General features: G+C 41.1%; 1 protein-coding gene across 1 annotated transcript in view; it reads left to right on the top strand.

Moving 5' to 3' along the window:
* The window catches only part of epha10 (EPH receptor A10), a 135,331-nt gene that overhangs the window by 95,700 nt on the left and 22,131 nt on the right, over positions 1-17,500 (top strand). The window contains exons 7-9 of the mRNA XM_079591258.1: positions 7,759-8,348; positions 9,717-10,265; positions 11,211-11,556. Of these exons, the coding sequence (XP_079447384.1) occupies positions 7,759-8,348; positions 9,717-10,265; positions 11,211-11,556 (1,485 nt within the window). The remainder of the gene's footprint in view (positions 1-7,758; positions 8,349-9,716; positions 10,266-11,210; positions 11,557-17,500) is intronic.

Below are 17,500 nucleotides of genomic sequence, written 5' to 3'. Positions count from 1 at the left end.
CACACACACACACACACACACACACACACACACACACGCACACACACACACACACACACACACACACAGAGCAGGGATTGGCGAACAGGTATACACACACACACACACACACACATACAAACACACAGAGCAGGGATTGGCGAACAGGTGTATACACACACACACACACACACACACACACACACACACACACACACACACACACTAACCCTGAAGGTGCAAGCAATAAAACTTCCAACACTCACAGTATTAGTGACCGATATGGTGGACCACATTATAAATAATAGTACAGGAAATTAATAAGGTAAAGTCGAACCAGCTTCGACCCCCGACCCCCGACACGCTTCAACATCGAGTGTGTGTGTGTGTGTGTGTGTGTGTGTGTGTGTGTGTGTGTGTGTGTGTGTTTGTGCGTCTGCAAACTGAGTTGTGCTACAGAATCATTTTAACAAGGCATCTGTTCAGGCTGAATCAATGTGTATTTATAAACGGAAATAACTCTGACGGCTTTCCAAGCTGTGTGTGTGTGTGTGTGTGTGTGTGTGTGTGTGTGTGTGTGTGTGTGTGTGTGTGTGTGACTGTACAGACTTTTTGTCACCATGCATGAGTCACTTATTTCTGAGGTCGATTAAAGACTCCATCGGCTGCATGAATGTGTAACTGCTTCATTCAGATCTTTATATTCTCTCATGACACAGTGATTTTTAAAGTGCCTCGTACATTTAATCCTGTGGATCTGACATATGAGGACGTGAATATGAGTTATGAATGAGACCCGGAAAGTGGGCAGATTTGGGTCACGTCTCTGATCTGAGCTTGGACACGATCTGCTGTGATACACCAGAACACTGAGACAGTGTGTGTGTGTGTGTGTGTGTGTGTGTGTGTGTGTGTGTGTGTGTGTGTGTGTGTGTGTGTGTGTGTGTGTGTGTGTGTGTGTGTGTGTGCGTGCGCGTGCGTGTGTGTGTGTGTGTGTGTGTGTGTGTGTGGGGGGGGGGGGTCTCTGAGGGAGAAGGGAGGGGTCAGCAGAGGGATTGACATTTCAATATCTTCAGAGGATTATGCTGTGGCTGCTGTAGATGGGAAAGCCTGTGGAGCTCTCCGGGATCCGGCACCTCTGGGGTGAGAGAGGGATAAGAGGAGGACATGAGAGTGTGTGTGTGAGAGAGAGAGAGTGAGTGTGTGTGTGTGTGTGAGGAGTGTGTGTGTGTGTGTGTGTGTGCCCATCAGCACACACTCCATTTTTAGTGCTGACCAATTACAAAATGAAGTTGTAAATATAATTTCATAAGTCATAATAATAAAAAATGGTCTCGAAAAGGTAACTGGAAATCTTTTACAGAATTATAACTTGTTTGTGAGATCTGTCAAACATAAACTCATTCCTGCTGTGTTCAGTTTGGCTGTGCAAACATGAAGTGTGTTCTCACTGGTTTACCTGATCGATACACACCAACGTTACCAGTTTAAAGGTTTATTCTCCACTTCCATCCATCCGTCTGAAGCGTTTCATTCTCTGTCTCGATCCGCAGTGTGTGTGTGTGAGTGTGTGTTACCGTCTCTCTCTCCCTCTCACACACACACACTGGGGAAACGAGAGAGAGAGAATGAATGGAGGATGATGACTCAATCTCTCTGACACACTCAACAATTTGCCTTCTTTGTCACAGAGTGTAAAGGATTTTAATTGGTTCTAACGGGAAGGTGTGTGTGGTAATCATGGATGTTACGCTTCATGCGTGGAGTTCGTGTAGAACTGAGCCCTAGCCGTGCTTGGATCATCGAGTGTGTGAAGAGAGACAGACGGAGGTCAGAGAACATCAAACCGACTCGAGTCGCCGTGAATATGATGATGATATAGAATTAAGCAACATTGAGATTTAATGCACTCTTTATTTAGCCTTTAAGATTAAAGAGCACGCCATTAGATTCCTCCTCATGAATGTAAGAGCTGTATATCAGTTATACTTTATGCTTCAGATTTGGTCTCATTTCACTGCAGTGAGCTTTTGATTATAGTTTCTAAAGTTTTAAATATGGGTATTTTCCTTATACAAACGCTTCAGAAGGCCTTTATTAACCCACCGGAACCATGTGGATGCACTTTTATGATGGACAGATGCACTTTTATGATGGACAGATGCACTTTTATGATGGATAGATGCACTTTTATGATGGATGGATGCACTTTTATGATGGACAGATGCACTTTTACGATGGACAGATGCACTTTTATGATGGACAGATTCACTTTTATGATGGACAGATTCACTTTTATGATGGACAGATGCACTTTTATGATGGACAGATGCACTTTTATGATGGACAGATGCACTTTTATGATGGATAGATGCACTTTTATGATGGATAGATGCACTTTTATGATGGATGGATGCACTTTTATGATGGACAGATGCACTTTTATGATGGACAGATTCACTTTTATGATGGACAGATTCACTTTTATGATGGACAGATGCACTTTTATGATGGACAGATGCACTTTTATGATGGACAGATGCACTTTTATGATGGACAGATGCACTTTTATGATGGACAGATGCACTTTTATGATGGACAGATGCACTTTTATGATGGACAGATGCTCTTTTATGATGGACAGATGCACTTTTATGATGGATAGATGCACTTTTATGTTGGATAGATGCACTTTTATGATGGATAGATGCACTTTTATGATGGACAGATGCACTTTTATGATGGACAGATGCACTTTTATGATGGACAGATGCACTTTTATGATGGACAGATGCACTTTTATGATGGATAGATGCACTTTTATGATGGACAGATGCACTTTTATGATGGATAGATGCACTTTTATGATGGACAGATGCACTTTTACGATGGACAGATTTACTTTTATGATGGACAGATTCACTTTTATGATGGACAGATGCACTTTTATGATGGACAGATGCACTTTTATGATGGACAGATGCACTTTTATGATGGACAGATGCACTTTTATGATGGACAGATGCACTTTTATGATGGATAGATGCACTTTTATGATGGATGGATGCACTTTTATGATGGACAGATGCACTTTTACGATGGACAGATGCACTTTTATGATGGACAGATTCACTTTTATGATGGACAGATTCACTTTTATGATGGACAGATGCACTTTTATGATGGACAGATGCACTTTTATGATGGACAGATGCACTTTTATGATGGACAGATGCACTTTTATGATGGATAGATGCACTTTTATGATGGATGGATGCACTTTTATGATGGACAGATGCACTTTTATGATGGACAGATTCACTTTTATGATGGACAGATTCACTTTTATGATGGACAGATGCACTTTTATGATGGACAGATGCACTTTTATGATGGACAGATGCACTTTTATGATGGACAGATGCACTTTTATGATGGACAGATGCACTTTTATGATGGACAGATGCTCTTTTATGATGGACAGATGCACTTTTATGATGGATAGATGCACTTTTATGTTGGATAGATGCACTTTTATGATGGATAGATGCACTTTTATGATGGACAGATGCACTTTTATGATGGACAGATGCACTTTTATGATGGACAGATGCACTTTTATGATGGACAGATGCACTTTTATGATGGATAGATGCACTTTTATGATGGACAGATGCACTTTTATGATGGATAGATGCACTTTTATGATGGACAGATGCACTTTTATGATGGACAGATGCACTTTTATGATGGACAGATGCACTTTTATGATGGATAGATGCACTTTTATGATGGACAGATGCACTTTTATCATGGATAGATGCACTTTTATGATGGACAGATGCACTTTTATGATGGACAGATTCACTTTTATCATGGAGAGATGCACTTTTATGATGGACAGATGCACTTTTATGATGGACAGATGCACGTTTATGATGGACAGATGCACTTTTATGATGGACAGATGCACTTTTATGATGGACAGATGCACTTTTATGATGGACAGATGCACTTTTATGATGGATAGATGCACTTTTATGATGGACAGATGCACTTTTATGATGGATAGATGCACTTTTATGATGGACAGATGCACTTTTATGATGGACAGATGCACTTTTATGATGGACAGATGCACTTTTATGATGGATAGATGCACTTTTATGATGGACAGATGCACTTTTATCATGGATAGATGCACTTTTATGAAGGACAGATGCACTTTTATCATGGATAGATGCACTTTTATGATGGATGGATGCACTTTTTTGGGCTTCAAATTTTCTCCACCCATTGACTCCTAATATAAAGCTTGGAAGAGCCAGGATATTTTTTATATATAACTCCGATTGTGTTCGTCTAAAAGAAGAATGCCATTTACACCTGGCTTCAGGGTGAGTAAATCATGGGCTAATTTAAATTTTTGGGTGAGCTATCCCTATAAATCTACCGTGAAAACTGAAGTTCAAACACAAAACCCTGATGGCGCCATATAATACGGAAGCAAGATGGCGCCTGTGTTGGCTTGCCGTTTGCTGTCCTCTGTCGTTGCCATTGGCATTTGTTATTACTGTATTTGATTTATCTCCTTTATAGTCACACAGCCCGGTCTCACCCCAAAACGTCATATACTGACGGGTCTTGACCATACGTCAACATACGACGAAAAGGGTACCCCTATAACGTCAATATGAGACGCAGACATAAGCGCACCAGCAGCGCCTCCTAGCGGTACCCTAACGCATACCTAAACCCAACCATACCCGAATCGTCACACATGGACGTTAAAGGGTACCCTTTTCGTCGTATGTTGCCGTATGGTCAATACCCGTCAGTATGTGACGTTTTGGGGTGAGACTGTGTTAAATCACAAATTGTAACTCCACCCTGGTTTATGACCGCCTAACACTGCTTAACATCCGTAGTGCAGTTATTAACCGGAAAGTGATTCATCTGTACTGAAGATGGCTCTCATCAACGACTGTTTTGCGCAAGCATTGTATTTCCTTAGGGCTAGGGTTAGGGTTAGGGTTAGGGTTACACTGAGACTGTTAAAGCTGGCGAATCAAGCGCGCGTGTGGAACTGTTACCACAGGGCTGTAACTCTTTAAATACACACTCGTCTGGTCCTTTTCTGGTCGATCTTTTTCTACAGTTAAATATAGCGGTTTTGAGGTGCAACCCTGTCACTATTGCTTTGTTGTATCGTCCTCCCAAACACAACACAGAATTTATTAATGAATTTGCTGCATTTGTGGGGGATTTTATTACTGCTCATAATAAAATATTGCTGCGTGTGGTTTTAATATTCATGTCTGTTGTGCATCTATAACTTTATCCATGGAGTTTTTAAATCTTATTGAATCTTTTGACCTTGTTCTGGCCCAACTTATCTACAGGGTCATCTCTGGACTTTTAACTCGGACTTTCTCTTCCAGACATTACAATTAGCACCGCAACCTTCTCTGATCATATGCCTTTCGTTTTCTCTGTACCACACTCTGGACAAACTCTAAAAACCAGCCGATGGTGTGTATGTCTCGTGTCGTCACACACACTCTAGTGATGCATTTCATGAGGTTTGGGATTCTTCAGAAACGGAATTATAACTTGGATTTTTATGAACATCTCAGTTATATAAACTCCACTTGTGTTTCTGTTCTGAACAGTATTGCTCCAATGAAGCTTACATTTGGTAAAACGGTGGCCATTCCCTGGCTTAATGAAACAACACGTTCTCTCAGACGCGAGTGGAAAAAGGACAAACTGCAGGTCCCATGTGAAATTGTGAGAAATTCACTTGGTTTCAGAGAGCAGCCAACGCTGAGAAGGGTAAAGATGTTCCTGATCTGATACTAGAAATGGACATAACCCTCGTGTCCTGCTTACTCTGCGCTAAATCCACCGGTTAAACTTTGCCCTGAGACTTCGGTCTGCGTTTGTGAAAGTTTTGGAAAGTTTTTCACAAATAAGGTCTTGGCTATAATCTCAGATGTCTCTGGATATGCGTTCTCTGATGCTCTTTATTCTCCTCCACATGGTCTGTGTTGACCCACTCTTGCACTCCTGTACAGAAATAGCTGATCGCCTGAAGCCCACAAGATATTGTTCCTTCGCATTTCCTCGATCGCGTTTGTTTTAAATAGTTATTCACACCAGGGTTGGGAGCACTCTTAAAATAGGCACAGGTCATTTAGGTTTGTGTGTGTGTGTGTATAAATGGCATGCTGTATTAGCTTTGTTTGCTCTAGGATTAGTAGTGTGTTTTGTTTGTTTTTGTTTTAAGAAAAGCCTTTCTAGGGACCCGAGACACAAATGAGCTTATGCTAATAATCATTCTAATCATTAAAATGGTCCCTAAATATTGTAATCTTCTAGGCTGTAGAGTTTGTGGCTGTGATGTTTCTTCTGACTAAATCAAGTTTCATGGAAAACACATTAATATTCATATTTATGTATCTCAGATGTCATCAAAAAGCTAAAAATATATGTATACTGTGTAGTCTGTGTATATATTTGTATCTGTCACCCAGCCCTACTGTGTGTGTGTGTGTGTGTGTGTGTGTGTGTGTGTGTGTGTGTGTGTGTGTGTGTTTATCGTTGTAATACATATCTCGTAATTTTGATGGGTTATGCTTGGAGAATGTGTGTTTAGGACGCTGTGTGTGCATGTGTGTAGGTGTGTTTATGTGTGTGTGTGTGTTAGTGAGTGTGAGTGTATGCGTGCACTTTTGTGTATACGTGTGTGTTAGTGAGTGTGTGTATGTTACGACCCTGCGTTCTACTTGCTCGCCTGCGGGTGGCGGTGTTCTTCCTGGAGAGCGTGGGAGATCGCACACCCCTGTTACCTGTTCACCACTTAATGATGAAGAGGATAAAACACGACTCCAACCCTCCTCTTCACTTCGTCCAGGGGATTGACGGCCTCTGGAGAAGTCATTTGTTTTGCTTACCTTTATTTGTTTACAACCCATACCAACCTTTTTCTCCTCCCCATCTGGATTATGATTTACCCCTTTGATTTTGAACCCTAGACTTTGTTATATTAAGTTACTGGTATTTTTTTGAAGACCAATAAAATCTTGCAAGTCATTCTCAGTGTACTTGTATACTTTATGTACGGCCGAAACGAGCTGGCCGTAACATAAATTGGGGATCTCGACCGGGATCCTATGGGGATAGGAAACGTTGGTAAGTATGGGTTGTATGTGTGTATGTTTTTGTGAATGGTTACCTTTTATAAATGAGAAACTCTGGTTAGTTAGAGTGTTTCCAGCTGGATTGTGAATTCAATCCTTCCGACGGAGCACTGTTTGTTGTTTTGTTTTGTTATTTTGCCTTTCTTGTTTTTGGAGGTTATCCTGGGTGGAGACTAACTCTCTGTAGGGGGTACGCTTCCGGACTTTCAGTTTGACTGATTGTCGCGGAGCTCAGCGTTTAATGTCGCCCCGAGCCCGGTACATCTCTGAAGACCAGGTAGGATTTAGTTAGTGTTTTCTGAGTTAGGAGCTGGAGTTTTCTCATATTGTAAACGGACAATCCATTCTACAAAAATATATAAAGGTAAATCGTTGCATTTGTGTGTATAGTGCGGTTTATTTTCGCGCTTACACTGTGTTTTGACTTGTGGGAAGTCTTTGGACATTTTGTGAATGAGTATAGGTTGCGTAATACGGTGACGTAGTTTCTCTTCGAAGCAGTGATTTGTGGGAGTTGTATTTTTGGTAAACAGTGTCTCACGTGTGTGATTTAGTGGTTTCGTTTGTGTTATTGTAGGTATACACATACGAATAAAATGTCTTCGGTGCTCGAAGATTTCTTTGCGTGTCCCTCAGAAGCTTTGCTTGAGAGTTGTACAAAGGAGCAGTTGGTGCAAATCGCCGAATGCTTCAGTGTCGATCTTACTTCTCAAGAGAAGAGGCTGAAGGAAACTATTGTGACTATTTTGAAGCGATCACTTGCTGATAGAGGAGTTTTAGAGGTAGGCGCTGAGTTTATTCCCAGTGAATCGTCTGTGTCTACTCCTCTTGATGTTGACGAAAGTGAGAGAAAATTTCCAGATATGTCATTGCAGGAGAAGCAGTTGTATTTGGATGCAGTGGAAATCCGCACTGAGCGTGAGGATCGCGCTGCGAAGGAGAGAGCGCTAGAGAGAGAGTTCGCTGCGAGAGAATTAGAACAGCAATTAACTGTGCGAAAACTGGAGCTTGAGTTAGAGAAGGAACGGGATGAAAGAGCGTTTCAGTTAGAGAGAGATCGGGATGAGAGAGTGTTTCAGTTAAAAAAGCTGGAGTTGGAGTTAGCAGCAAAGACAGCTGAAGATTCACAAGCGAATGTGCCTCCTGTTCCACGGCTTGACAATGCAGGTGAACCTGTGTTTGATGTTCACAGAAATATGAGATTGGTGCCGCCATTTTCTGAAAAGGAAGTGGATAAATATTTCTATCACTTTGAACGTGTTGCTTTGTCCATGAAATGGCCGAAGGGCTTTTGGACTTTATTGTTGCAGAGTGTGTTCACAGGTAAAGCTCAGGAAGTTTATTCTGCACTCTCACTGGAACAGAGTGGTGAGTATGATGTTGTGAAATCTGCTGTGTTGCATGCATATGAACTCGTGCCTGAGGCATATCGTCAAAAATTTAGGAATTTGACTAAAGTTGATGAATGTACTCATGTTGAATTTGCAAGAGAAAAAGAAAACTTGTTTGATCGTTGGTGCACTTCAATGAAAGTTACAACTAAAGAGCAGTTAAGAGAATTAGTGCTCTTAGAGGAGTTTAAACATTGTGTTCCTCGTGCTGTAGCTATGCATCTCACTGAACACAAGGTGAATACACTTTCTGAAGCTGCTATCATGGCTGATGAATTTGTGTTAACCCATCGTGGGTCATTCAGTTCAGTCGGTCTTAAAACCAACGATGTGAGTAAGTCTAAGTTTTACTTTCAACCTAAGACAAAGTCTCCTGTGCTGAGTAGGAATGTTAGAGCGACAGTTGCTGAACATTCTAGTAAATCGGCACTTTCTCGAGACATGGTTTGCTTTTATTGTAAAAAGCCTGGTCATAAAATATCTGAATGTCTTATTCTGAAGAAGAAAGAAAGATGGTCGAAACCTGTTGCTTTGGTTTCTACTTCGCCATTCATTGTTGATACTCTTGATGAGAAAGATCGTCATTTATCTAGTTCTAGTGATAAATCTGTTGATCAGTGTATAACTTCCTCTGTTGATTATACACCATTTATCACTGAAGGAAATGTGTCATTGTCTGGTTCAAACGAAACGGTGCCAGTACGTCTTCTTCGAGATACGGGAGCCGCGCAGTCGTTTCTTTTAGAAGGGATTTTGCCATTAACTTCTGAAACTGCTACTGGAACTCATGTATTAGTGCGAGGTTTTGAGATGGGGTTTGTTGAAGTGCCTTTGCATCGAATCCATCTTTCCTCTGCTATTGTAACTGGTGATGTAGTAGTTGGCGTTCGTTCTGCACTTCCAGTCCCTGGGATTACATTTATTCTGGGAAATGATTTAGCTGGTGGGAATGTTTGGGGACGGAGTGGTGTGGCAGCTCCGCCCATAATATCATGTACACCTAGGAAATCTGATGTTGAAAATTGTAGAGAATTTCCTGATTTGTTTCCAGCTTGTGCAGTTACTCGATCAATGGCTAAACCATTATCTGAAAATCAAGTTGAAGTTCCACTGCATGACACTTTCTTTTATACTGTTAATTCAGGTGAGCTAGGATCTGATGGGTCTAAATGTCCTGAGCAGAGAGACCTGAAGTCCTGTCCTTCGTTGTCTTCTGACCAGAAAGATTCAACAGTGCTGCAAAGTGAATCTGCTGAAACATCTGAGGTTCTATCCACTCTTGAAAAACCCAATGTGGATCTCTCTGATGTTGATGACTATTCTTTGACTTCTTTGTTACAGATCTCTCGAGAGGATTTAATTCGAGCTCAACAGAGCGATGACACTCTTAAACCTTTATTCTCTGCAGCAGGGTCTAAGTGTTCTGATGCTCTGTCCTCTTCGTACTTTCTTGATGATGGTCTGCTTTGTCGGACAGTGGTCCTGCATAAAGATGTTTCTCTAGAACCTAAAACTCAGATTGTGATTCCTTTTACAGTGAGAGACTCTGTGTTGAATTTGGCTCATCAAGGACTTGCTGGTCATACCGGAGTTCGTAAAACGTACGATCGGGTCTTGCGGCAGTTCTATTGGCCTAAAGTCAAACGAGATGTGGCCAAACATATTCGATCTTGTCATACATGCCAGATCACCGGTAAGCCAAATCAAAAAGTGCCTGTTGCTCCTTTGCAGCCTATCTCCGTCGTTTCCACTCCTTTCGAGCATTTGATAATTGACTGTGTTGGTCCTTTGCCCCGGTCTAAGGCTGGTCATCAATACCTTCTAACTGTTATGTGCCAGACTACTCGTTATCCTGCAGCTTATCCGTTAAGGTCCATCACTACAAAATCTGTCTTGAAGGCCCTCACTAATTTTATGTCAACCTTTGGAATACCCAAAGTTATTCAATCCGATCAGGGTTCGAACTTTATGTCAAAACAGTTCTCAAAAGCCCTGCGTCAACTTCGAGTACACCACAATATTTCTAGTGCCTATCATCCACAGAGTCAAGGAGTTCTTGAGAGGTTTCATCAAACCCTGAAGTCCCTTTTGAGGTCATATTGTGTGGAACTCGATGCGGATTGGGAAGAAGGTCTGCCGTGGATGTTATTAGCGATACGTGAGGTAATCCAAGAAAGCCTTGGGTTTAGCCCAAATGAATTGGTGTTCGGACATGAAGTGCGAGGACCTACGGCTGCGTTAGCTGAGGAGTGGCGAACGTTTAAACCTTCTGAGAACATTTCAGATTATGTGAGTGGATTCCGACGTAGGTTGTATGAGGCACGAGCTCTCGCTAAAAAGAAGTTGAGTAAGTCTCAAATAAAAATGCAGCAACATTTTGACAGAAAAGCTAAGTTGAGAGAGTTTCAGGTGGGAGATCAAGTACTGGCTTTGCTGCCTCTACCTGCCAACCCATTTCAGGCTAAATTTACAGGCCCCTACAGTGTAGCTAAACGCCTTTCAGATAACAATTACTTGTTGAATACTCCTGACCGGAGGAAAAAAGTACAAGTCTGTCACAGTAACCTGTTGAAATTGTATATAGCTCCTGTTCGTTCTGTTACTGTTAATGTGGTAAACTCTTGTGACTCTTTTCCAGAATCTTCTCCTCTCTTTCGAAGCACGAGTGGGGATTCTTTAGAGAATGCTGATGAAGATGAGAGTTTTCTTTCTCGGGAAAAGGTCGACGGGCGACTTAAAAATTCTGAGATTCTTCTTAACCTGTCCTCTCATCTTTCTTATCTGAACGAGAAGGAGAGGAGTGATGTCACGGAGTTGGTGATGTCATTTCCCTCTCTTTTCCTTGATGTTCCTGGTCGCACTTCCGTCATAGAACATGATATCGACGTAGGAACCTCACGTGCAGTTAAACAGAACGCCTATCGAGTCAACCGTATACTGTATGGAATGTCAGGATGTGAGGCATATCTTGATGACATCGTGCTGTATAGTTCCTCCTGGTCTGAGCATCTTAACCAGATTAAAGAACTCTTTTCTCGTTTAGCAAAGGCTAATCTTACAATCAATCTCGCTAAATCCGAATTCGCGAAGGCAACCGTTACCTATTTGGGTAAGGTAGTGGGAAATGGTTGTGTAAAGCCCATTGAGACTAAGGTAGAAGCCATTTGTAACTTTCCAGCTCCCACCACTCGTCGTGAATTGCGACGATTTCTCGGCATGGTGGGATACTATCGGAGTTTTTGCGAAAATTTTGCCAGTGTAGTCTCACCTCTTACCGATTTATTGAGTCCAAAGTTATCTTTTCAGTGGTCTGAGACCTGTCAGCAGGCTTTTGAAAATTGTAAGGCTTTGCTGGCATGTGCCCCTGTTTTGACCGCTCCGAATTTCGAAAAGCCTTTTATTCTTGCAATTGATGCGAGTGCTTGCGGTGCGGGCGCTGTTCTCTTGCAGGAGGATTCGAACCAGGTTCAACATCCTGTAAGTTACTTTTCTAAGAAATTTAATCGACATCAACAGGTATATTCCACCATCGAGAAAGAAGCTCTTGCCCTAGTGTTGGCCGTACAACATTTTGAGATATATCTAGGGTCAATTGCTGCACCGATTATTATTTATACGGATCATAATCCTTTGGTGTTTTTAAATCGGATGAGAAATCGAAATCAGCGGCTTATGCGATGGAGTCTTATCCTACAACCTTTCCATCTCGAGATTAGACATATCCGAGGAAAAGATAATGTTATAGCTGACACACTTTCCAGAGCGTAACATCATTTCTACGTTGTTTGTTCCTTTTCTTCGCATCTCTAGGGCCCAGAGGTGTTGAAGAATGAAGAGAGGATGACGTTCCTTTGGACCATCAGAACTTTTATTGTGTTCGTTCTGGGTAGTGTTTAACTGTCTTTTTCTTTGTCATCTTAGATTCGTTGCCGAATCTTTCTTTTTAGGAGGGAGGTGTTACGACCCTGCGTTCTACTTGCTCGCCTGCGGGTGGCGGTGTTCTTCCTGGAGAGCGTGGGAGATCGCACACCCCTGTTACCTGTTCACCACTTAATGATGAAGAGGATAAAACACGACTCCAACCCTCCTCTTCACTTCGTCCAGGGGATTGACGGCCTCTGGAGAAGTCATTTGTTTTGCTTACCTTTATTTGTTTACAACCCATACCAACCTTTTTCTCCTCCCCATCTGGATTATGATTTACCCCTTTGATTTTGAACCCTAGACTTTGTTATATTAAGTTACTGGTATTTTTTTGAAGACCAATAAAATCTTGCAAGTCATTCTCAGTGTACTTGTATACTTTATGTACGGCCGAAACGAGCTGGCCGTAACAGTGTAGCTGTAGGGGGTTGATGAGTTTCTCTGTCTTCTCTCCAACTGCTCAGGCAATCTTGTGATGAGACCGATGGCCTAATGCTTTGATTGACAGCTGTCTGTCATCTCTAGAGGGAAATATGAGAGACCGAACTGTCTTTGCTTCTTTTCTTTGTGCGTGTGTGTGTGTCTGTGTGTGTGTGTGTGTGTGTCTGTCTGTGTGTCTGTGTATCTGTGTGTCTGTGTGTCTGTCTGTGTGTCTGTGTGTGTGTGTGTGTGTGTGCGCATTTCTTGTACTCAGAGCTGATTTTTCTTCAGTTGTGTGTAACTGCTGCACTTGTCCTGAACTCTTCTAGCAGTGTGTGTGTGTGTGTGTGTGTGTGTGTGTGTTTCTCTCCTGTGCTGTCGGCTTGTTTTACTCTCTGTCTGTAACTCTTGTGCCTGAAGAATCTCCACATATTTCTGTCAGACACTTTTCTCAGTTTTTTTCCCCATATTTTTTGTATTTCTCTGCGATGTCCTCTCTATTTTTAAGTTGCTGAATAATAAGTTTCTAACATTGATTCTGCTTGAATCTTTGAGTTTTCTTTGAATGTTTGTGTTAAAATGTTTGGACAAACAAACAAACAAACAAACAAATAAATAAATAAATAAACACACTTCCCCTTTATTTATTTCCGCACTGTCTTCTATTTTGCCTGAAGATGCAGATGTAAAATGGAGCTTTCAAAACTCTGCTGTTTGCTCTCAACCAATGGCAGCAGTTGGGGGCGGGGCTATCTGTGTGGCCAGCCAATGATAGACGAGGGTGTTCTTTTGAAAAATAGTAAACCTGTTTGAAAACAGTCATTTATGTGGCAGAACTGATGCAGAAATTACACAACATTTAATCTGAGCGAAAGAAATTGGATTTCTATAGTGATGAAGTTTGAAATTTAATTTAAAATGGCAAATATGATTCATTTTTTTGCCCTCCGTGTCTGTTTACAGTTCCTGTACTCGTTCGCTTGCTCCATTTCTTCCCCTCTTTAAAAGCCTTTCTAAGCCTTTCACATTTATTCCCTGTTTTCTCCAGGCTTCCTCTTCCCTCTCTTCCTCTCCTCCGTCTCAGTCGCAGGTGTTGTAATATCGTTCTTTAGATGGAAATATAAATGTCTCACGGGCATCAGTCTCAGCAGGACGACAGAAATCCTCCCTCTATTCGGTCTCCTCGCTCGCCCTGCCATAATAGAAATGATAATAGCAACTCTATCAACCTGCCCAGCTGGTGAAGCATTCTGGGTAATGTGTTCCACCATTGTTTGTTTATTTCACAATAGTTTTTCTTTATTTATATCTTGCTAGCTGTGTGTGTGTGTGTGTGTGTGTGTGTGTGTGTGTGTGTGTGTGTGTGTGTGTGTGTGTGTGTGTGTGTGTGTGTGTGTGTGTGTGTGTGTGTGTGTGTGTGTGTGTGTGTGGGGAAGCTGCTTTTCTCCACATTCTGGGGTGAATAATGTGCTGGGTATTTTTTCAATATTTAATTTATATATAAAAATGTATTTTTATAGAACTGAATGAAATACGAGTGTAATAATAACATGCGTGCACATGCATATTTATAACCAGTAAACATTAAGCAATTGAAGGATAAAGTTTTCAAATGAGCACAAATTCTAAAAAAGTTTTGTCCCTGTATTAATTATTTCTGATAGTTAGTAAGAAATAAAATAAGACATGTTCTATGATTATGTGTGCAAGCTTCTCTTGGTTATACGGTTTTGAGCTTGTATTTTCCTTCACAAACTTCTTCAGCGTTTGGCAGTTTTTTTTGTAAAAAAATTGAGTAAAAAAAAATTATCAAGAAATATGTAAGATATTAATATTTGTTTCCCCCTATATTATGAAATAAGTTTTATTTTTAGTATTGTTTATATAATAGTATTTATTCATATTTTGAATTATTTTTTTCAGTTTGTCAGGAAGTTTTTGTCATTTTTCATATATATATTTATATTTGTGCTTATTTTTTTTCAGTTTAGTTTAGTCAATTTAGTACTTAAACATATATTATTTGATTTAGTTCCCAATGCAACATTTCTAGTTTTCTAATTTTAAAGTTAATTTAATATTTTAGCATTGTCTGCATAATTTATCATGTCTGTTTAAATTTTTTCTTAAATGTAGAATTTAAAAAAAACATTTAAATATAATATATTTTTTGAATTGGTTGAATATATTATTTTTAATTCATAGTGTTTAGTTTTCTGCAGCGTTGATGAAGAATGTCCCTCCTCATCCTCACTGAGGCCTGAGATGGGTGTGTGTAACCAGTGTAATGCACACACACTTTCACCCTAACTGGAAGGTTACCTCACACCTGGAGGCATCCAGTGCCTTGCTAGAACACAGCAGTGTGGCATATGAGTGTGTGTTATCGTGTGTGTTATCGTGTGTGTGTGTTTATGTGTGTGTGTTTGTGTGTGTTATCATGTGTGTGTGTTATCATGTGTGTGTGTGCGTGTGTGTGTGTGTGTGTGTGTGTTATCATGTGTGTGTGTTTGTGTGTGATATCATGTGTGTATGTTTATGTGTGTGTGTTTGTGTGTGTTATCATGTCTGTGTGTTTATGTGTGTGTGTTTGTGTGTGTTATCATGCATGACGTGTCTGTTTGGTCGCGTTCCCCACTGCCATTGCTGAAGGCAAGATCACATTTCAGCCTGCCAGAGTATTGCAATCTCTCTCGTGTGTGTGTGTGTGTGTGTGTGTGTGTGTGTGTGTTCGCGAGCAAGCGAGTGTGTGTGAGTGAGTGAGTGTGTGAGAGAGAGTGAATGAGTGAGTGTGTGTGTGTGCGAGGTGAGCGAGTGAGAGCGGGCGGGCGGGCGGGCGTGTGAGTGAGTGGATGAATGAGTGAGTGGGTGGGTGGTTGTGTGCGTGTGTGTGTGTGAGTGAGTGAGTGTGTGAGTGAGTGCTGGGTGGTTGTGTGTGTGTGTGTGTGTGTGTGTGTGTGTGTGTGTGTGTGTGTGTGTGTGTGTGTGTGTGTGTGTGTGTGTGTGTGTGTGTGTGTGTGTGTGTGTGTGTGTGTGTGTGTGTGTGTGTGTGTGTGTGTGTGTGTGTGTGTGTGTGTGTGTGTGGTGTGCGCAGCGCAGCTCTGAAAAGGGGCGGGGCTACAGAAGGTCAATACAAGTGTCATAAAGGCCGAACAGAATGAAAGTGGTCACACACGTGGTCAGGACTCGAGCGTCTCAGTTCATGACCAGTGATGAGCATCTGTCACTTCATCTGAGAACAGAGGATAATCACTTTTATCTCGAGGGAAGGAAACGGAGAAGTGGGTCGTAAGAATGACTATAACTCGTGTGTGTGTGTGTGTGTGTGTGTGTGTGTGTGTGTGTGTGTGTGTGTGTGTGTGTGTGTGTGTGTGTGTGTGTGTGTGTGTGTGTGTTTTAAAAGTGTCAGACACATGAACATCACAAGTACAGTTTTTGATCAGCGCCGCTGTTACTCTTTCCGTTGTGACTGGCGGGACAGACGTGACTGAAAGTGTGTGTGTGTGCCCGTGTGTGTGAATGATAAATAAGGTTTGTTTTTGTTCTTGATGTGTGAGAGATTGAGCGCCTCATTTGTTTCTCATGTGATGGAGCTGTCAGTCATCCATGGGGGATTATGATTGACAGCTCTCAGCTGTTCTGTCGTCGCTAATCATCTCTTAATCAGAACAGCAGTGGTGGGAAGGAGACTCACACACACACACCACACACACACACACACACACACACACACACACACACACACACACACACACACACACACAACACACACACACACACACACACACACACACACACACACACACACACACACACACACACACACACACACTCTCTCTCTCTCTCTCACACACAATCCACAAAATATACACAAATAAAGCTTCATTATCTGCGTTGATGGTTCCATGAAGAGCTTTTAACATTCATATGATCTTTCCATTAAATTAAAGTTTTTTTAGGTTATTAAAAAAAATGTTTCTTTTAAGAACTGATCACATGGCATCACTGCAAAAAACTGCAACATTTGGAACTTTTATTTATTTATTTGTTTATGTTGTGAAGTGAGCGAGTGAGTATTGCCCCGTGGAATGAGGAAAGTACTGTAAACTTAGTTGCAAATAAATAAAGCTTAATGTTCTCTTGTTTTAGTCTAATTGTTCTCAAATAAGTTTATCTTGTTTTAAGGATGTTTAGATATTTGTTTGCTCATAAATCTCGCTCTCTGTTGGTCTGGTTGTATCATGACTTTGTCTAACAGCGTTGAACTTGAAATAAAGTCCTTTACATTGAAGGTAAAGCGGTGGTTTAAAATAAACCAGAACTGCACGCATAGTTAAACGTAATAATTTTAGAATGTAAAAGTGTAATGTAATGTGGAAAGGTTTTTATTTATTTATTTATTTATTTTATGTTAGAGTTGAAAGCTCCATTCTAATATGTATAATTTAGGCAGGTTTTATTTTATGAGTAGTAGTTTTTATTTTCGTTTTGTCTAGAAAAGCCTTTCTATGGACCCGAGATGCAAATTAGCTTTCGCTAACTCTCTATGTGCAATACATATTTTCCAGCTTTGACTGGGATCAT

The sequence above is a fragment of the Phoxinus phoxinus genome, assembly GCF_949152265.1.
Source record: "Phoxinus phoxinus genome assembly, chromosome: 19".
Lineage (NCBI taxonomy): Eukaryota > Metazoa > Chordata > Actinopteri > Cypriniformes > Leuciscidae > Phoxinus > Phoxinus phoxinus.
Note: the sequence above shows the minus strand (reverse complement) of the source record. Positions and strands in the feature narration are given on the sequence as shown.